Source organism: Tachypleus tridentatus, unplaced genomic scaffold, assembly GCF_004210375.1.
Source record: "Tachypleus tridentatus isolate NWPU-2018 unplaced genomic scaffold, ASM421037v1 Hic_cluster_2, whole genome shotgun sequence".
Classification (NCBI taxonomy): Eukaryota; Metazoa; Arthropoda; class Merostomata; order Xiphosura; family Limulidae; genus Tachypleus; species Tachypleus tridentatus.
Genome location: NW_027467782.1, coordinates 45875882 through 45899003, shown reverse-complemented (window position 1 = coordinate 45899003; position 23122 = coordinate 45875882). Strand labels below are relative to the sequence as shown.

At 32.3% G+C, this 23122-nt stretch overlaps 1 protein-coding gene across 1 annotated transcript; it reads right to left on the bottom strand.

Moving 5' to 3' along the window:
- Positions 1-1740: 1740 nt before the first annotated feature.
- LOC143242183 (signal peptide peptidase-like 2B) lies at positions 1741-21951 on the bottom strand. Its single transcript, XM_076485538.1, has 8 exons — positions 21837-21951; positions 20476-20556; positions 18475-18549; positions 15462-15515; positions 13610-13709; positions 7780-7858; positions 6373-6527; positions 1741-4875 (listed from the first exon to the last, which is right to left on the bottom strand). Exons 2-6 carry the CDS (start codon positions 20506-20508, stop codon positions 7827-7829), a joined length of 294 nt encoding a protein of 97 aa, XP_076341653.1. The 5' UTR covers positions 20509-20556; positions 21837-21951; the 3' UTR covers positions 1741-4875; positions 6373-6527; positions 7780-7826.
- Between the last annotated feature and the right edge of the window lie 1171 nt (positions 21952-23122).

Sequence of the window (23122 nt, the reverse complement as noted above, 5' to 3'; positions counted from 1 at the left end):
ACGTTTGTGAAAGCGATAACAATTTACTTGTTAAAAGTTATTTGTGACTGTTAGGGAAATATTAGGAAGTTGAAATACATCCAGTATCATCCGGTATAATTAATATTTTTAATTAACTATCAACTAGTTTAACTACTCCCTTCTTAAAAAACAAACAAAATACCACCAACATATTTAATAACTTATTCTAAAATTTGAAACTTTTCTATATTTAAATTTTTCGAAGACCTGTAAAACTTTCAATTAAGTTGTTTTAATTTTTAATTAATTAGAATTTCCTATTCCTACAGCTAAAAAAAATATTTCTAACATTCCAACTCAATATACCAATCAACACCCTAACAACAATTAACCTTTAGAGGTGAAAGTTTTTATATCATTGACCATTTATAATTGCCAAGGCTAAAATGTGCTTGATAAAGTAAACAAACCTTGTAAATCAGTTTATATTGTCCTTTCAACTCAAATGAAACTTTTATGATGTAGCAAATATTTTTATTTGTTTGGATTAATAGGTTGTGTTTCATTGTTACCAAACTACTAACATTGTAGACACATTTAAAATCAGTGTTAATTTGTTTATGAAAAACAATGATTAAATCACACTAACAAAAACTTTTGGAATTTTAACACAGATGCTAGCAAGAACTTAGAGGTAAAAATGTCTAAAATGTAATTATTGTGTTTTAAAAAATCCTGCTGCTTGTGATTACTCTTAAGAGCTATAGGTATATTTAGGCTGGAAGATTCTATTAAAATTTATATCTGAGTGCATAATAAATTAATAGAACAATTCATGTTCTATTAAATACAAACTTATTATTCGCTATCATATCATTTGAATCTTAAAAATATTTTAATTAAACAACTTATTATCAGTTGGTTGCTTGTATTTCTTGGTTTCCTGATACTAGCATACTTTGCGATATTAAAGTATTAATTAGTATAATTAATACTAGCAAATTTTTTTTCAAATGATTAAGTCTTCTTTAATCACCAAGAAAAATCTTTCATCAACTAAGATTTGACAATCAATGATTTAAATTACTTGTGTACAAGTATATCTGTAAATATTTTGCATGTATACAGAGATACCAACCATTACGATTTGAACATAATCATTACGATTTTGGTGTATACATTACGACTATACGCTCATACAGACAAATATTACGACTTGTTGCAACTCCCAAATTATTATATATTATATAGGCCTATACAATAAAGTGATAAATTGTTCCCCAAGGGCTTGAAAGGGGTGAAAAGAAAATTTCTAGTGAGATACAAATAAATTTTGATAATAAATAAAAGACATTGTCCAAATGGCTACTTGTGATAATCATGTTTGTGCTTGAAATAATAAAAAATATTTGTATCTCCGACGTCTACCAATAGTTTGATTAGAGTGCTTCTCCATACTGGGCACGTGGGGGAATCCATAGTTACGTCATCAGTGTTTGTCAGCAAATCAGCGCTCGCGTAAATGGGTGTTTCTCGTTTTCTAAGCGGCATAGAAACACCAATGCGATCGTTCACAAGATGGAAAAAAAGAGGCCTCGTTCACCAGGTTGTCTTGTTTCTGGCAAATCTAAAAGGACTAAAACTGTGAAAGGGCTCTGTCTACAATCATTACGCTCAGTCATTTGAAATAGTTGGCATCTCTGTGTATAACAAAATTGAGATAAATAATACGTTCTTACGCTTCAATGCGAGTTTATGAAACCAAAATTGTAGAAACAATTCTGTGCAAACAGTGTCTTTATTTAATTTCTAAAAACTGAGAATGTAATTACAAGTTTCAAAAATGAATACAACAACAACCCCTATTTCTAATGCTGCAATATACTTCTGCTATCACTGCTTTACTTTGATCAAAATATATTTCATACGAATATTTTTTTTTTTGCTCATTAATTAATAATTTCTAACTTTCATAATTTCTCAGTCTCTGAAACACTTCCTTTTACAAGTTAAAATTAGAAAGTTTGTTATTTGGCCGAAGAAAAATATTAAATTCTGTTATCTGCATTATACACACACAAAAATACATTTGAATTATTTCTGTTAAGCAGAGAAAACATTATGCAAAGAAAGTTTCCACATGATCAAACAGAGTTTAAGTTGCCAAATTAAATTATAAGTTGCACATTACAATAATAAGCACTTCCAACATAAGCTTTAACAAAGGTGACTTCACCCACCTTATTCTGAATCATTTTTCAGGTCTTCGTTCGTAACGATCTGTGTCTTTAACTATCATTCTATATTCCACCTAATAATCAAGTTTTTGTTCTAAGCTTCTCTATACTTCATCATTTATTCAAGTTTTGATGATTTTATGGCAATTAAAATTTACATTTGAGTGCAAAATAAATTGATAGAACAATGAGTGGATAAACAAACACTTCTGTATTTTCAGTTCTGCTTCTGAAATCAGAAAAACATGAACCAATACCATACATTCTGCTTACATTTTGTGGAGTATACAGCTACAGAGAATTTATGTGGCACAGAAATATACTCATGTTAACTCAGTTGCATATATATATATATATATATATACATGAACTCAATAAGTAACTTGTAATTTTCATACTATTTTACATAAAGAATGAGTCATTATAAAATTTTTCAATTTTTGATTTCTAACATATTAAAATAAATCAAAATAACATCACTTCTAAAAATGAATTTAATCACTCGTGATAACATGGAACAACAATCAGAACTGAAAATCCCAAATGTCACCATGAATCAAAATGTACTTTAAGACAAATGAGTGGTGTTTATCTTCAAACAAAACTAAATATCTGAAACAATTCAATTTTCTAACAAGATATATTTAAAACTGAAGTTCATCTGTATAGATTTCAACCATCAACCTACGACGACCAACTAACCACTGGTTCGAGCCTCAGAATTGTTTCTTCACTGTAAAATATTGAACTGTTACGATAAAATCAAAACCTTTGAACAGAGTAATAAAAAACAGGTGAATACTTGATTCAAAACTAACAGGAATTAAAAAATCTTTAAATTTATGAAATTTAAATGTTTCATCTTTTGAATACAGTATATTGTGAAATATCTTTCAAATAATACCAATTATCTAATACGTTCTACAACAAATCCTTCCCGCACATATTACCTGCATAAAAATTGTTACAACTAATACGTATTGCTAACTTCCTTTAAAGATTCTAACTGTAAATCAAGCATCAAAAGAACCACTACGGTTATACAAACAATTCATGTCCTATTAAATACAAACAAACTTATTTTTTACTACCTCATCATTTGAATCTTAAAAATAGTTTACTACTGATTTGTAAAACATTTGTATCCATTCAAAGAACATTCTCAGCTTTCAATGTTCGTGAGTGTGAAAACTGTCCCTTTATATTTTAGTGTAATTTCAAAAATAAGTGTTTAAAAACAAAATTTAAAAAGATATTTATAAATAATTTATGAATTTTAATACTAACCTTTTGTCTTGGTAAATATAATATGGAATTATTAATTTTACAACAAGTTAAAAAAAAAGGTGTGAGATACATCCAAACACACACAGTGCAAAGAATTTAATATTTCCATACTCTTTGTGAAAACTAGTTGTTACCTCTGTATATACGACTTTAATTTAAGGTTCATTTGCAAACTAACTTTAACAAATGCATCAAATTATTAAATAAATATTTACAAGAAACAAATAATATTTGTTGACACTGTACTTAAAAATGGCATTCCTTACATAAGCTTACACACTTCTTTTATAAAGAATTACTAACAGTCAGGGGCATTCCCTAAACATTACCTAAGTATATTTTTATGACCTGACAAACACACGTGTTGTTAACTTTGAAATAATTTTACACCATACTCCCTTATTTCTGTCACTTCAATTCATAATCTTTAACTCCAAGATTCTTTACTGTTCATATGCAAACAAACATGAATAGTGTTCAAGCATTAAACACAGAAACAAAACACCAAAGATTTAAAACTACTATTTTTGCAAATTTTACAATCTTCTTTCTAGACCCAACGACAAATATTACAAAAATCTTTGAACTCATGTCAGCAGTAAGAATTTGTAGAATATGTTCTACTCTGAAGCATGTTGACCGGAGTTATTGCACAATGTGCCTTGGTGATAATAGGAACCAGAAAAAATTTCATTGTAGACAACCAAGTAAATAGTGTCAAATAATCTATAGGTAGTGGCACCAAATGGATGAAAATTTAACGTTTATCATAACCTTGAAAACATATTAAATTAATATCTTGAAAAGCAAAAAACATCTTACAGATATTACAATCTTCCGTATTTTGTAATTCGACACAACTTGTTTCATGTAAGTTTTCCATACATGAACATATTCTGAACTATAATCAAACCATAAACCTGCAAAAAAAATTAACTACAACATTTTGTTAGACAATTTATTTGGTTATTATAAGGTGCTACTAATTTCAAAAACATTAAATACAAAAACATTCCTAATTTAAAACTTGTGTCAAAAGAAAAAGATTCAAAGCTCCTGTTTCCTCATATCCCCATCTCCAGCAATCAGTTCTATTTAAAACCTGCTTAGTGCTTTTAGTATACCATTAAGTCCCAGTTAACAATGCGACAGGTCGAAAAACAGATAGAACCCAAACACAGTTCCACCGTTTACGATCCGACTTGTCCACTCATGATTGAAGCAAGTTTTTCTCCTCTGTGTAGTCGCTAGAAGCACTGCTGGCTTGTCTGGAAATAGTGGGTTCGGCTTCATTCTGCACTGCAGTAACTGTTGGCGGAGACTCGGGTGCTGCAGAAGGTTCCACTGGAGGACTGTCCGACTCCTGTTTGTTACTTGTCTCACGTATAGACTGGTTAGAAAGTAATAATAATATGTTTTCTAATACTGGAGTATTCACACAGAGATTTATTATTTATTCTTTCCATTTTCCTTATCAACGCATTATACTGAACAAACTACAAGATATGTCACTTAAGACAAAAGGGTAAATAAACATCGGTAAATTTACCGCAGAATTAACCCGACTGAACTTCAGCAAGAAACGTGCACTCGGCAGTGACTCTAGCAATAATTCTGAGAAACAATTAAGTGACATTCAACATTTTGGCATTATCTATGGCAAGTGTTAACAAGAGATTCAGAGCAAATATTGTTGTATTTACAATTTAAACAGCAGCAATAATAACAAATTTGTGTCATCTTTATATTTGTTTGTTTAAATTACAATTCTCAGTAGTTAATATCAACTTGTTTTCTTTATTGATTCTACTGCCACCTTGTGGCATGAAGAGAATTTTATTGATACTGATATTTCCATACTCACTAACCTTAAAATAAAGTAGAAAAAAACATTAAGTATATTTTTTTATTCTCTCTTTACAACAACTTTAATATTAACTATGAAATTAATAGTACAGACTCATGGGAAACAAAACCTACAGGAAAACTTAAACTTCTCTTTAGTGGTTTAGTTAACTTTCATTAACAACAGTTTACTCCTTACTCAGGTATATCCTGTACAAATGTCTTGAAGATATAAACATAGGTACTTATAGAAAACAAGTCCATACACATCCATATAAATCTCCTGACCCAATTCCACATGATGGATGAAATTTGAATACTGTGAAGATGAGAAACCCACTAGAAGTAAAAATGTATCTCAAGATGGCTGGTGTGGCTATTAAAACTTTTATTAAAATAAAGTAGAGAACAATGTTTCGACCTTGTTAGGTCATCTTCACGTTAAAGTGTTTGCAGCTGACCATTGCTGGGCACATGTCTTAGAGAGGAGAGTATAATCACGTACAGGACTGTAGGTTAGATGTCAGGTTATTACTTTGTATTGGTATAAATGTGTTCCTCAAAATCCCTTCAGAAGTTTTTTAGTTTATATATCAGGGGATCCAAAGCCTACTTTAAAATTCTAAAAAAACAGGATTTTGATACGTGTAGTGGACAGAGCACAGATAACTCATTGTGCGGCTTTGTGTTTAACAGTAAAAAAAAGGAAATAATATCTTCAAAATGTTCATGGAACAGGTCACTGGAAGATCATTTATTTTGTCAAAAATTAAAGTAGATATACATAGATAGATACATACATAGAGTTGTATGTATCTGTGTTTACCTTTCTGGCTACACTAGTAAACTACCCACGAAATGTAATGGTATACGTACGTTAAACTAAGAATAACTATGTGGAAAAGTAAAAAAAATACTTATGTTGTTTGCCACAGATGTAATTGAACGAATGATAAATACAATTTTTGTGCACTGAAGTATTAAACCACTAGCCAGCTGGAAACTAGTGAAACAGAAAGTTCTCAAGTTAAAAATAAATTACCTTGTAACCATTCCAGAGTTGGCAAAATTCCTTTCTTGCCCACGCCAGTATTAGAGGAGGGATTAGAGTAATGGGAACCAGGTAGAGCAATGCAGGTTGGGGTGTCATCATAAAGTATAGACCCACGAAGGTGATGATCAGGCCAAAACCATATGCTGAGAAAAGATACAGAAGTGTCACTGCATCAGAATACCATTATAAAGTCAAAACACAGTGTCCAAACTGTGCTTACAACACGTTTCCACAGTCAATAACTTCTCAATCCTGGTTATGTAAAGTAATGTCATTATAAAATATTTAGTAATTTATATCATATACCGCTGGTTGCATTGTGTTCTAAGTGGTACCACACAAATCACCCCAGACTCGAGGTTTGCACAAACATAAGACTGTTCGGTCAAACCCTTAAGGATCCTGGGTATTTTGTGCAAACATTCTTACAGCTACTCCCTAAAAGTTGATCGCAAATCTTACATTGATTTACACTGCAGTATATATATATATATACATAAGCCTAATAATTAATGTTTGTAACTTGATTAAAGAAATTAAATTTTCATTAAAGCAGTAACAATCGTTAAACTGACAAACTATTAAATATAGCATTTAAGATTGTATGTGTGTCACATAACTCCTCATAAATTACAGATTACATTATTTTGAACAATGGTACCAAATGAATTGTCTCGGTTCCAAGGTTTGCACAAAATATTTTCACCTAACCCCTTAGGTAACCCCGAGATTTTCTCAGAATACTTTCTCCTAAACTGCTGGACTTGTTACCTTCTAAAGCGGCGACAAACAAATCATCTCTGCCCCAAGGCTTGCATAAAGGTAAAAGGTTTCCCCAAATTTGAAACTGATTTACAAAAGAGCAAGTAAAGAAGTAAGCCTACTAAATACCATTCATAATTTGATTAAAGAAATTAAACATGCATCATAGTGGCAATGATAATTCGAACTGAAAAACTACAGAATAAAAGTTCTTGTGTTGACATTGTAACAGTTCTGTAAATGTGGGTCATCAGCCTACCAGTTTGTTAGCTTGTAAAATTTCTTCTTTACAAATGGCTGGCAAAAACTGCACTAAAACAAAACAAAAAAACGGCTCAATGTGAAACAACATTTGCAGATAGCACCCACAATAAGATCAGGAATCTATGAAAGAAGTACATGTTATCCATGATAGCACCCACAATAAGATCAGGAATCTATGAAAGAAGTACATGTTATCCATGATAGCACCCACAATAAGATCAGGAATCTATGAAAGAAGTACATGTTATCCATGATAGCACCCACAATAAGATCAGGAATCTGTGAAAGAAGTACATGTTATCCATGCAAAACAGTAGATAAATATTACCAGTGTCTTATTTCTTTGCTTAAGTCTATTTATGTACTTACATATGGTTGTTGCAATGAAATATACTCTTCTGTTCCCAACTAATAAATCATATCCATGACAGTACTGAAACCAGGAGTCCTGCAAAACACAATCTCTTTCAGTTACCTCTATTTACAAACAGTAGCTGAGATACAAATATATTTATCTACAAAACTATAAGCTGAAATTAACATCAGAAGGCAACAAATGAACTGATGTCAGTGTAACTTCTGATAATTTAATGTACATCAGATCAGTATTTATCTAGAAACTATTATAACCATGATGACTCCACATCACAGCTTTAACATTATCCTTGAAACATGAAAACCATCGCATATAGTTTCTACAAGTTATAGCGAATTAAATTAAACACAGGTTAATGTGGATGACAACTGGCTTAAACAGGAAATAGAACTTTATTGAAGAAATGGTTTTAATATGTTTTAATAAAGAAGATGTTTAAAGGGACAACATTCTGGGACCCAAAGATGGAAGACTTTTGAAATGTTGTCATGTCAGACTTCTTTACTGAATTCATTTTTTGTAAAGTTCTCCAACCTGTGTAAAGAAACTGGAACCCATTGTTCTACCTTTGTTTCCTCTGAAACCCTCTCTCTCTAAATTACTGGGCCTTTAATGAGGTTGTTCAATTATTTTTTTACCATTTAAGTAAAGTTTATATAACTGATAATGTACTGTTATTCACCAATAATGCTGCTAACCCATAGAATTCAAATTAAATCTAGCATACAATTTATTGTTAGGTAATGACTGCTTAAGACACATCAATTAAAGCTGACACATTCAGTAATAAGATTCATCAACCTGTTAATTAATAAACTCATAATGATCATGGGATCATAAACAAAGAACAATGCAGACGCGTTGTCATAAACAAAGAACAATGTAGAGATGTGTTGTCATAAACAAAGCACAACGCAGAGGCACGTTGTCACAAACAAAGCACAATGCAGAGTCACGTTCTCATAAACAAAGCACAATGCTGAGGCACGTTGTCATAAACAAAGCACAATGCAGACACGTCATAAACAAAGCACAATGCAGACACGTCATAAACAAAGCACAATGCAGAGGCGCGTTGTCATAAACAAAGCACAATGCAGACACGCGTTGTCATAAACAAAGCACAATGCAGAGGCACGCGTTGTCATAAACAAAGCACAACGCAGAGGCGCGTTGTCATAAACAAAGCACAACGCAGAGGCACGCGTTGTCATAAACAAAGCACAATGCAGACGCGTTGTCATAAACAAAGCACTATGAAGAGGCACGTTGTCATAAACAAAGCACAATGCAGAGTCACGTTGTCATAAACAAAGCACAATGCAGAGTCACGCGTTGTCATAAACAAAGCACAATGCAGAGACACGCGTTGTCATAAACAAAGCACAATGCAGAGGCGCGCTGTCATAAACAAAGCACAATGCAGAGACACGTTGTCATAAACAAAGCACTATGAAGAGACACGTTGTCATAAACAAAGCACTATGAAGAGACACGTTGTCATAAACAAAGCACAATGCAGAGACACGCGTTGTCATAAACAAAGCACAATGCAGAGACACGTTGTCATAAACAAAGCACAATGCAAAGACACGTTGTCATAAACAAAGCACAATAAGAGAACGCGTTGTCATAAACAAAGCACAATGCAGAGGCACGCTGTCATAAACAAAGCACAATGCAGAGACACGTTGTCATAAACAAAGCACAATGCAGAGACACGTTGTCATAAACAAAGCACAATGCAGAGACACGTTGTCATAAACAAAGCACAATGCAGAGTCGTGTTGTCATAAACAAAGCACAATGCAGAGTCGTGTTGTCATAAACAAAGCACAATGCAGAGTCGTGTTGTCATAAACAAAGCACAATGCAGAGTCGTGTTGTCAAAAAAGCACAATGCAGAGTCCGCGTTCTCATAAACAAAGCACAATGCAGAGTCGCGTTCTCATAAACAAAGCACAATGCAGAGTCACGTTCTCATAAACAAAGCACAATGCTGAGGCACGTTGTCATAAACAAAGCACAATGCAGACACGTCATAAACAAAGCACAATGCAGACACGTTGTCATAAACAAAGCACAACGCAGAGGCACGTTGTCATAAACAAAGCACAATGCAGACACGTTGTCATAAACAAAGCACAATGCAGAGGCACATTGTCATAAACAAAGCACAATGCAGAGTCACGTTGTCATAAACAAAGCACAATGCAGAGTCACGTTGTCATAAACAAAGCACAATGCAGAGACACGTTGTCATAAACAAAGCACAATGCAGAGACACGTTGTCATAAACAAAGCACAATGCAGAGACACGTTGTCATAAACAAAGCACAATGCAGAGGCGCGTTGTCATAAACAAAGCACTATGAAGAGGCGCGTTGTCATAAACAAAGCACTATGAAGAGGCGCGTTGTCATAAACAAAGCACTATGAAGAGGCACGTTGTCATAAACAAAGCACTATGAAGAGGCACGCGTTGTCATAAACAAAGCACTATGAAGAGACACGTTGTCATAAACAAAGCACTATGAAGAGACACGTTGTCATAAACAAAGCACTATGAAGAGACACGTTGTCATAAACAAAGCACTATGAAGAGGCACGCGTTGTCATAAACAAAGCACAATAAGAGACACGTTGTCATAAACAAAGCACAATGCAGAGGCACGCGTTGTCATAAACAAAGCACAATGCAGAGGCACATTGTCATAAACAAAGCACTATGAAGAGGCACATTGTCATAAACAAAGCACAATGCAGAGGCACGTTGTCATAAACAAAGCACAATGCAGAGGCAGCTGTCATAAACAAAGCACAATGCAGAGACAAGCTGTCATAAACAAAGCACAATGCAGAGACACGCTGTCATAAACAAAGCACAATGCAGAGACACGTTGTCATAAACAAAGCACAATGCAGAGACACGTTGTCATAAACAAAGCACAATGCAGAGACACGTTGTCATAAACAAAGCACAATGCAGAGACACGTTGTCATAAACAAAGCACAATGCAGAGACACGTTGTCATAAACAAAGCACAATGCAGAGACACGTTGTCATAAACAAAGCACAATGCAGAGACACGTTGTCATAAACAAAGCACAATACAGTGACATGTTGTCATAAACAAAACACAATACAGAGACATGTTGTCATAAACAAAGCACAATACAGAGACATGTTGTCATAAACAAAGCACAATACAGAGACATGTTGTCATAAACAAAGCACAATACAGTAACATGTGGCTTCAGGGTTTATGATTCCAGCTCCAGTGTGGGCAGGCATATTTACTTGGACAAGTCTAACTACACTGATCTCATGTAGAGCAAATAAAAGAGATTGTATTATAACCAAAGAATTTTCTGAGATAGATATTGTATAAAAAAACCATTAAAATAGCATAGCCTTCAAAATTAAGGCTTAAGACACTGATTCTTCAACTTGCAAGATGTCCAAGTGTCTTGCCAATATTATAATTCTTTTCCTTAAACAGCTTGTACCATAAAGAACTCAATTATATTCGTACCCAATAACTTCAGATGTACCTACCTCTAATAACTATTAGGTTGAGGAATAATTGTGAGCATTTTTAAATAATTTCATTCAAGCATTACATGCAAGACTATACAATACTTCAATGCATGAACACATTACACCCAAAACATTTATTATGATACTTTATTTCATGTAATACCTAGGTACACAGTATGCATTGTTTTAAATGAAATTGCAAGAAATTAAATGCAAAAAGCAGATGGTGTCAAAAATGCTCGATTTTGTCCATTTGACATTCCATTTAATGAGCTGAAAATTAAAGCAAAAATTAAAGACATATGAAAATCAAACACACCATCTATTAGAGCAAAAAATTATCTTCCAAATAACATGAAATATTTTTGCAAAGCGTTTCATTTATGAATATATTTTTTAACTTGAAAAACACTCACAAATTATTCCTCAACCCAATACATTACCGGTTAGTTTGAAGTCATTTTACGGTCTACAAAATGTTCTGTTCAAAAGGCAAACATTTTATTGCTTCAAAATTGACCAATTACAACTATCTCCAACTTACCACCAATATATCTATAGATCTCTTCAAAGTTGTAGGTATTTATCTGAAATCCAGCTAATTCCAACGAAAGAACAAATTTTACAGTATGACTGATACAGCTTCTACAGGAACATCTTCTCTGTCACAAGTTATTTCAGAAATTTATTACAAACAGCTGTAAGAAATGACTCTACAAACATCTCTACAGAGAATGGTACTTTGGACTTGATAAGCATTTCCTTTTATGGTCACTTCATCTGAACTGTCTTATGATTCTGTTGCCAACTAAACAACTAAGACCAACTCGCATAATTAACTTCTGGAATTGATATCATTAACTGTCTACTGTTCCTGGTAATCAAAAATAATTCTCAAAACAGCCATCTATAGATGGAATATACATTTTTAAAATGCTTACTATATTTTAACGAACAAAAGTCACAATGCCAATTCAAGTGAAGAAACAGGCAATGAAAAACACCAATCTATCAACATCTGTTCAGAAGAAAACCTTGCACAAAACAAACAGTTCTTTCAAGAAGAGTTCAGAGAAAACAACTGTCCTCAGAAAAGAATCAAAGTAAAATCCATTCTCAAAATACATTTCTCAATTTCTATACATACAAAGATAAAATAACTACTTTACCACATGTACCAAATGATGTGGAGAAATTAAGTTTGGTTAGAAATCCTCTTATAAACCATTCTTACCTTTGTCGAGATAACCTGAAGTCAACTGAAACATGTGCTTGTTGACATTAAACCTGAATGCTCAAAACATTATATCAGAGAAACCAAGCAAACTGTTACCAAAATGGCTGGTTATTAAAGATATATCAGAAATTGTAAAACATTTACATTGATAATGACCAAATATGCCACGTAAACTACCACATTCTAAACTTTAAGCATATGCAAATTATCACAGAGATGAATTCTAACATAAGAGAAAATATAAAGAGGCCACTAACATTACGATACAAGTACTTGGCTTCTCATTGCTAAATATTAAGATTACAACCATCTCTCTTGCCTCTTTCAATCAAGATAGCAAGGAAGTGTTAAAAAAAATTCAAATATAACTATAGCAGATGATAACAAAGTAAAAAAGAAAGAAAGAGAGACAGAAATCTCAACTCTGAATTTCAGAGGATTCCCCTTCTTACATGTTTTGTTTTCTGTTATATTTTAATTAATAGTAATCTATAAGGAAATTCAGAGTTGAGATCTCTGAATTTCAGAGGATTCCCCTTGTTTCTGTTATTTTTCAATTAATAGTAATCCATAAGGAAATTCTTTGCTTATAAGTAATTTCTTCAGACAAGTAGACCACATGACTTGATATCCATTAGAATAGTACAGATTATAGAGACTACAGTAACAAAGCTATACTTGGAGCTGAAAACTTACACCAAAATAAACCTTAAAACAGTGTGAAGAAAAATATCTGTGAATCATATCCCATACTTCAGTAGAACCAAGATGGATGATATTTTATATATTATCACATTAAATTAGAACTTCTGGACAGAAAAATCAAACACAAAATAGGTTTAAAGTTAAATTGTTACACTTAATTTTCCTAATTTAGTCTATTAGATTAGCAGATGTAATACACAGGTTACAAACAACCTACGTACTTGTCAGTAACAGAGTATTGTCAATATATTATTAGTATGGTATATTTCACATCAGTAGTTTTGCTGGCATCTTACGAGTGATGCAACTTATTTAAAACATGTGTAGAGAACGTTCTCACCTGGTACAAGAATGTCACCAAATCCTAGCAGAGAATACTGTTGATAACACACTGATACTGGATCAAGACTGAAGTGAGGCACACGTAGTACCATGGGGAGCTGAAAAACATTAGGTAAGAAGTGTGACCAAGCAGAGACAGTGTAAACACTTATAAATAAATAGTTGATGCTATCCTGAGAAACTGGAAAACATTGGGTAAGAATGTAGCCAAGCACAGATGGTGTAAACACTTATAAATAAATAGATGATGGTATCCATTAATGAGTGATAAATACACATATTAGGACATGGAAGTGAGGCTTTCTCTTTCACATTATCACAGTTTCTTCAACCATGATGAAAGACTTGTGGAGTAAACATGTAAAAGATGAAATCTTATCTCAATAACAAACACTGCAGTAGAGAAAACCTCACTGATATATGATTTAATAGCTACAACATGAAAAACTGGAATCTGACTTGTTTTAACAACAACTTGGGAGGGAGAAAACCTTTTTCATATGTCAAAAGAAAAAAACAAATCTCAGTTTTATGTCTCAAGAGCAAACGTTAGTTAATGTGAGAAAGAAACCCTCTGTTTCATGTCTAAATAACACAAATGATAATGTGGGAAAGCGACTCTCTGTTTTATATCTTAAGAACAAATAATTATGCTGCAAGTAAACCACGCTCTCATGTCTTGTATCCTCTACGTGTCAGACCAAAAACCTTTTATTCCAGCTAAGAAATAAATCAGTCAGAGTATTAATTTAACATTTTACAAATTACTGATTTCTCCTGTACAGAGCTCCAGGTCTCACTTTTGAAGAACTGCAGTAAGACACACACATATATATATTTTACAACATTGAAACTAAAATCTGTCTCTTTTTTTTTTCTAAAAATTATGAATCCACTAGCTAAGTGAGCACGGACCACTCTCTTCCACTGCTTTTAGCAACAGCACATTAATCACATCTAATCTAGAGGTCCTCATATTACATCACATGTAATATTAGCCAGCTCTTCTGTTTATCGATGGCCATCTCTCTCTCAGTAGATCCCTTGTTCATGGAATTAAAGCAGTAAAACAGAAATCCCTAAAGTTAAATCTTGGTCTATAAAGAATTCCTCTACCAAATTTAAACAATGTGGATCCAAAACAGAAAACTGTTATTAACAGACATAGATATTCTAAGTACCTTAGCACTAATATTACGCATTAAAACATTTTCCCCACGGTGCTTAACCTGTAGATAAAATGGCTCCCTCAACTTAAAAAAAAAAAGTCAAAATAATCACCACTACTAAGTAAACTTAACACTTTCAGGCTAATAATGGTGTTTTTACATGTTTTTGTACTGAATGTGTGAACTGTCAACAATACTAATCTTGCCAGATCCTACCTTTCACTCAGGATTTATCTTGGCTGGTTTTGAATTTCATGCAAAGCTACACGACAGCTACCTGCACTAGCCGTCCCTAATTTAGCAGTGTAAGACTAGAGGGAAGGCAGCTAGTCATCACCACCCACCACCAACTCTTCTGCTATTCTTTTACCAATGAATACTGGGATTTGCTGTCACATTATAATGCCCCCACAGCTGAAAGGGCGAGCACGTTTGGTATGACAGAAATACGAACCTGCAGCTCTTGGATTAGGTGCCAAGTGCCTTATCCACCTGTCCATACAGGGTCCTCAATATTTATAGTTTTTAGCTTAATTTGTTAGTTATCTCTCTTAAATTCAACTACATGCATTCATAATCCAGCAGCTTCTACAAGTACTGGTGAAAATAAAACAAGATATTGTATTATACAAAATTTTTAGTTTCACATACACCAAAACAGTGAACAAAACTTAAGTTTACCACTTCTTGGCTACTTCCTCCTGTAGCTACTTCCACCATAACACTTTCACCTTTCTATGGAAAAAGAAGAAGAAAAAAAACCTTTAAAAAACTACACATCAAAACTGAATTGCTTAAACATTGTGACAGAAAAATAAGCCAAATTTATCCTCAAATTCCATCACAACATTACTAGTATTTTTACAAATCTATACTGCCATTTAATATTACTACTACATGGTTACAGCTGGTTGATGACGTATCTCACTCACATACAATGGTATTCACTCATAACCACGACATATTTCTCAAAGGCAAAGAATTCTGCTCTGTATACAGTTCAATAAAAGATGGATGACATAACCTGAGAAAGTTAAACAGTAAAATAATAACCACTTCGTTATAATAATAAAGTGTTCAAAAAATGTACAAAAGAGATGAAACTGGCAAAGCTACATTATGAAGGACAGTAAATAAAAAATATTCTAAGTGAAATTTTAGAAATGAAACAGCATTAAACTATGTTAATATTACAGATACAATCAAAACCATCTTTTTATTTTGTGTTTTAAAAATATACAAGTAACTAAAACACAAACAATCAAGTTCCATTCCTTGGAAGTTTATAATAATACAGTGGAACCCTCTAAAGCAGCCACCTTTGGGGCTGAGATTAACTGGCGTAATTAGAGGGGTTCCACTGTAACAATAAATGTCCAAAACATTTTTGATGACAGCATTAGCATAATTAGTGTAACTTCAAAACTTAAGGCTGTTTACAAATTAATCATTTTTCATACTGTCATTTTTTATATTACCAACAGAGGTTTGAGTCCTGGAAAAACCTTTTCTTATGAAATTATGTGTTTCATATCACGGTTTCTTTCAAATAACAAAGTCTGATCCCTAAACTGTATACATTTCAACAAATATTTGTAGAAGACTTTGAACTGTACGAAAATTTAATTTTACTACAATTCAAGGTTTTCAATAACAAAGATTAGAAATATTAACTGTGGTCATTTTTTGGTTTGATACAACACAGTAGTTTATTTCAAAACTTTCTTATGTGCCAGTAAACTTTCCTGTCTGAATTATACAATACTTTGTCTGAACACTTTACCATGTATTTATACTTTCCTCTCTGAATTACAAAATACTTTGTCTAAACAGTTTACCGCATTATCTATACCTTAGGTGTCTGAATTACAAAATCCTTTGTTTGAAATGTTTTCCATGTACTTACAGACTTTCTTTATCAAATTAAAAAAATGAAAACATCTTTAGACTATATTCTCACCCTACATTACATAATAACATCTTCAGACTATATTCTCACCCTACATTACATAATAACATCTTCAGACTATATTCTCACCCTACATTACATAATAACATCTTTAGACTATATTCTCACTCTACATTACATAATAACATCTATAGACTATATTCTCACCCTACATTACATAATAACATCTATAGACTATATTCTCACCCTACATTACATAATAACATCTATAGACTATATTCTCACCCTACATTACATAATAACATCTATAGACTATATTCTCACCCTACATTACATAATAACGTCTATAGACTACGTTTCTCCCTACATTACATAATAACATCTTTGGACTATATTCTCACCCTACATTACATAATAACATCTTTAGACTATATTCTCACCCTACATTACATAATAACATCTTTAGACTATATTCTCACCCTACATTACATAATAACATTTTAGACTACATTCTCACCCTACATTACATAATAACATCTTTAGACTACATTCTCACCCTACATTACATAATAACATCTATAGACTATATTCTCACCCTACATTACATAATAACATCTATAGACTATATTCTCACCCTACATTACATAATAACACAAACAAATATCCCTAACTATACTTCTACTAATTTGTTTTAGCACTTTCAATTCAGTATCAAATCTTGTTTGATTAGTTAAAATCAAAATTCCTTAAACATTCTAACAACTTGCTCTTGAATAAATGCTACATTTAATTAAAAACAAGAAAAAAGATGGAACTATAAATCATACTAAATGTGTTAAGAATGATGTCAGTGATAAGTTGAAATGCTTGCTCAAAAGTTGTAATACAGATGACACAAAAATTATGTGACACTCACTGAACATATAACAATCAAATGTTGAAATTGACAAGAAAATATTATGAAAATCTGTGAAGAACAAAAACAAAGTTATGGTAACTTGTTACCATGTAGACAGTTTTTTTTATCACAACATCAGATTAAACAAATGATAAGAGTTTCATACACGAATAATTAAAATATCCAGTAAATTGTTAACATACAAAGTCAAACCCAAAATATAGTAGTAACGAGGGAATTTTTTTTACAACAGATTCAATGTGTATTTATATGTATCTATCTATGTATGTGATGGAAATAAGTATTCAAGGTTCGGACAGTTTGTTCTAACTACAGTGCGCATACAATGGCGACTTCTTTATCACAGGACCCACTTTTAAATAAAAGTAACAACGTGACTTTCATGAGGGTTTGATTGTATCTTTATTGATGTAATTTGTAAATATATTACACAAATAATGGAGTTCTTAAAAAGGGTTATTCTTTAAAATAAACGTACCCACTTTTATTATACATAAAAACATTACAGTTTATATTAGGACAATTCAGACACTTTTCCCATGCAATACTTTGAAGAAAAATCCTGTTTTAGAAACAATTCCCTTTTCCTAAGTTTTTCAATGAGATATAAATACTATGATTGGCATATGGACAAGCAACTGCCCTACTGCGGTGATTCCGCTACCAAAACTGAATCTCTTTCTAATGGTGTCTAAAACATTTTACTCTGTTTCAATACAAGTATTACAAATTAAGTTACAACTTTTAAAGTATGCATAAATTGCACTATGAAGGAAAACTTACAAAAGTAATAAGAACCATATTAAAGAAAACAACTAAAATTTAAGACATTTACAGTTATATAATAATTAAAGTAACAGACTTACTGCAGTTAAAAATGGAGTGATGAAAACAAAGAAGATATCATAGAAAAAGAGAAGAACCAGAAGTATGGCACATATCTGTAAAAAAACAAGTAGAACCACATTACACAACGTACTAGAAGAACCAGAAGTATGGCACATATCTGTAAAAAAACAAGTAGAACCACATTACACAACGTACTAGAAGAACCAGAAGTATGGCACATATCTGTAAAAAAACAAGTAGAACCACATTACACAACGATACTAGAAGAACCAGAAATATGGCACATATCTGTAAAAAAACAAGTAGAACCACATTACACAACGTACTAGAAGAACCAGAAGTATGGCACATATCTGTAAAAAAAACAAGTAGAACCACATTACACAACGTACTAGAAGAACCAGTAGTATGGCACATATCTGTAAAAAAACAAGTAGAACCACATTACACAACATACTAGAAGAACCAGAAGTATGGCACATATCTGTAAAAAACAAGTAGAACCACATTACACAACATACTAGAAGAACCAGAAATATGGCACGTATCTGTAAAAAAACAAGTAGAACCACATTACACAACATACTAGAAAAAACACAAAATTAACACCACCCATGAAAGTCCTTGCTCTAAAGTGGTAAACAAACATTGTTAATTCTAATGTAAACAAACAAAATAATGGTAACGATTTTGCTGAAAACATTGTTCAAGGACAAGAAACTCTTTGTGTGAAACTAAACATTTATATGTCTGTTTATATGTTATCATATGTTTAATTAACTTCTTATCTCTAGGTGGTCATTTATCTTGTTTCATACTGAGTTGAAATTGCAGTTAAAAATCAAGGTTTGAGCTACTTGACTATTAAAAAAATATTACACAGATTAACTGATTGTGTCACTTACAGAGAAGAAAGAATTCTATCTGTAACTACAAACCACAAAGTTCTCCATATGTAACTACAAACCACGAAGTTCTCCATCTGTAACTACAAACTATGAAGTTCTCCATATGTAACTACAAACTATGAAGTTCTCCACTTGTAACTACAAACCACAAAGTTCTCCATCTGTAACTACAAACCACAAAGTTCTCCATCTGTAACTACAAACTATGAAGTTCTCCATCTGTAACTATGGAGATATAACACACCTAAAAGCACAAAACTGATAAAAGATATATTTTTGGAAGAGTATGATATCAATTGATATTTGGTGATTCACCATATCTAAAAAAATCTAATAAAGTAAAATAGATGATGCTGGCTGATCTGAGCATTATACTAAATCTGTTTAAAGGTGTAAGTTTCAGTAAATGAAAAACTGTTGGTTGGTTTGTTTTGAATTTCATACAAACCTACATAAAGGCTATCTCTGCTAGCCGTTCCTAATTTAGCAGTGTAAAACCACTGGGAAGGCAGCTAGTCATCACCACCCACCACCAATTCTTGGGCCACTCTTTTACCAACAAACAGTGGGATTAACCATCACATTATAATGCCTTCACAACTGAAAGGGCGAGCGTGTTAAGTGTAAGGGAGATCCAAATCCACGACTTTCGGATTAGGAGTCGAGTGCCTTAACCACCTGGCCATGCTGGGGCCCATTGTTGGTTGTAAACAGTAACACAGTCAGTATAGAAACCATGTTAGTAGGACATACTTTGGAGCACACATTGTTTTCATTATGACAGTACACATGACAAATAATGTATTTATTTAAAACCATACATTTTAATAAATCTCTCCTTCCCCATTTCCTTCTTAAGTCTTTTCAATATGTTTCAAAATTTGAACTTCTAGTGACATTTCACCTAAACATCACATAAATAAAATGTTATCCTAAAAATAATATACAAGTAATGATGTAATTGTCAAACGATTTAAAATTACTTAAATAATTATCTTCTCTTCTAATTAGCAATTAATTATCACTTTCATCTAACACGAACTCTAAAGTTCCAAACTTCTATCACCACTTTCCCAAGAAATAATGTAACTCAATATATTAATTACTGACCTTCAAACTGGGAAGTCTTATAGACTTTAGCATATTGATGCTAAATGCCACCCCAAGATGTCTTGAAGAATCCAGGAATAACTAGTTAGAACACAAAACATTGTTTCACCAGTCTAAAATACACACAAGAAGTTTCTTATTATTATAAATTAGTAGAAACAGTTTATACTTGGATTTGGAAGTCAGATTGCTCTTGTCTTTAAATTCCACTTGTGTTTCTAGATATTAGATTATCCCATTGTTGCACTTAAATTTAATTTTAACAGCTGCCAAAAAAAAGTTATAGTATAAGGGGAAAACCAATATAGTTACAAGAACAGTACTTTCGACAAACCCAATGCACCACCGTAAATAAATGTTTAAGAAATAAAAGATGTATCAATTTCTTTATGAGACAAATGTTTTGGAAAACCATCCTTCAATCATCAGTGAAGTCTGAAGAAAGGTGTGTATATATTCTAGAGGTTTATAAAAATTCACCTTTTTCATTATTTCTTCAAAATTACTTTGAGAAAAGTGATGCAAAAATTTTGCTCTTATATCTTTGGAAATACATCTTTGAATTTCAGTTTTGAACAGTTCAGAGTGAAAAATACAGTTTTAGGTATCAGCAACCATCCTGAATGAAGTGTTTTATATGTATCTTACAATTTATAGTAATTGCTACTATAGGGTTTACAATCAACACATGGAAATATAGGGTTACTTTTCCTTCTAATAATTACCCATGTAACAGCAAACAACAAAACCACCACCTGTTTACATTCATAAACATTTTAACACACAGAAATATACTTATCTTTCCTTTCTAATAATTACCACGTAACAGCAAACAACAAAACCACCACCTGTTTACACTCATAAACATTTTAACACACAGAAATATGCTTATCTTTCCTTTCTAATAATTACCCGCGTAACAGCAAACAACAAAACCACCACCTGTTTACACTCATAAACATTTTAACACACAGAAATATACTTATCTTTCCTTTCTAATAATTATCCGCATAACAGCAAACAACAAAACCACCACCTGTTTACACTCATAAACATTTTAACACACAGAAATATGCTTATCTTTCCTTCCATAATAATTACCCGCGTAACGACGATCAACAAAACCACCACCTGTTTGCACTCATAAACGTTTTAACGCACAGAAATATGCTTATCTTTCCTTTCTAATAATTGCCGCGTGACAGCAAACAACAAAACCATCACCTGATACACTCATAAACATTTTAACACACAGAAATATACTTATCTTTCCTTTCTAATAATTACCCGCGTAACAGCAAACAACAAAACCACCATCTGTTTACACTCATAAACATTTTAACACACAGAAATATACTTACCTTTCCTTTCTAATAATTACCCATGTAACAGCAAAGTAATAACAGCAAATAACAAAACCACCACTTGATACACTTGTAAACTTCCTTTACAACATAGGAAGTTACAATTGGGAATCTAAAAGAATAATAAAATAATAATATAAAAAAACTTCACAACGAGAGACACCTAAAACAATGAAAACTATTAATATTTGGTAAGAAGAGCAGATATAAAATAAAACCGCAACTCTGATATGTTATACAAGGAAGCTAATGTGTTCATCCATCACATTTTCTGCATCTCTCAGTTTTGTCACAATTCAGTACCATTCAAAATTATTTGAAATCTGTAATGCACATGTATTTTCAAGGAAGGTAATCTAGTATTTATGTAAAAGAAATTTAAAAGTGTCTACTTTCTTTCTAATAAAACTTTATGTTCCTTACATTTATTGATCTAATATTATTTTTGTCGGAGACTTTAATTTTCAGTGCATTTAAATTCATTTTTCACACCCCAATCAATTTTAAATTGAATATAATCTGATAATAGGCCCATTTGATAAAGTATTAACAAACATATTTTCAGCTCGTAAGATTATTATTCCTTCAACATCCTAAAAACATTGAGTAAAATTTGAAAATTACAAAAAAGATATTTTAAAATGGCAGCAAGGTAAGAGGAAAGAATATGTAATGTACTGTAACACAAGAAGTGTCACCAGCTAACTAATTCATCACATGACACATTTTGTGTCACAGTCCAGGTGAGTTAAAGCCAATTTGAGACGCTGTTTTGTGATACAGCCCAGGCGAGTTAAAGCCAATTTGAGATGCATTTTGTGTTACAGTCCAGGCAAAATAAAGTCAACTTTACACCCTTTGTGTTACAGTCCAGATAAGTTAGTCGTTTTGAGACACTATGTGTTACAGTCTAGGCGAGTTAAAGCCAACTTTACACTCTTTGTGTAACAGTCCAGATGAGTCAAAGCCAGCTTTCTACAAGTTTACTTGCAAGTCAAAAGGTTTTGTCAGCTCTACTGCAGTACTTCCATATATAGATGTGCTCACCTGTATGTTCCAATAGAAAGTCTTTTCACAGAAGGTTCCACACAATTGTACACAGATATGATGGAAGCAAGGACAAACAAACTGATAATGAAGTACACTAGGATAAAAGTTTTAAAAGATTATTGTAGATGTTCAACGATGAAGAAGCAACATGACAGTAAAGCTTTACTCACTTATTAATTTTCTATAGCATTAAATATTTGTCAAAGATCATGAACAATACTGAATGTTAACTT

Excerpts from the sequence above, each read along its gene's own strand:
- LOC143242183 (XM_076485538.1), bottom strand. The coding sequence starts at position 20,508 with ATGCTAAAGTCTATAAGACTTCCCAGTTTGAAG. Across the intron at positions 13,710-15,461 it reads GAGGAAGTAGCCAAGAAGTG|CTCCCCATGGTACTACGTGT; the intron begins GTAAACTTAAGT and ends AATGTTTTTCAG. Across the intron at positions 7,859-13,609 it reads TGGTGACATTCTTGTACCAG|GACTCCTGGTTTCAGTACTG; the intron begins GTGAGAACGTTC and ends TGTGTTTTGCAG.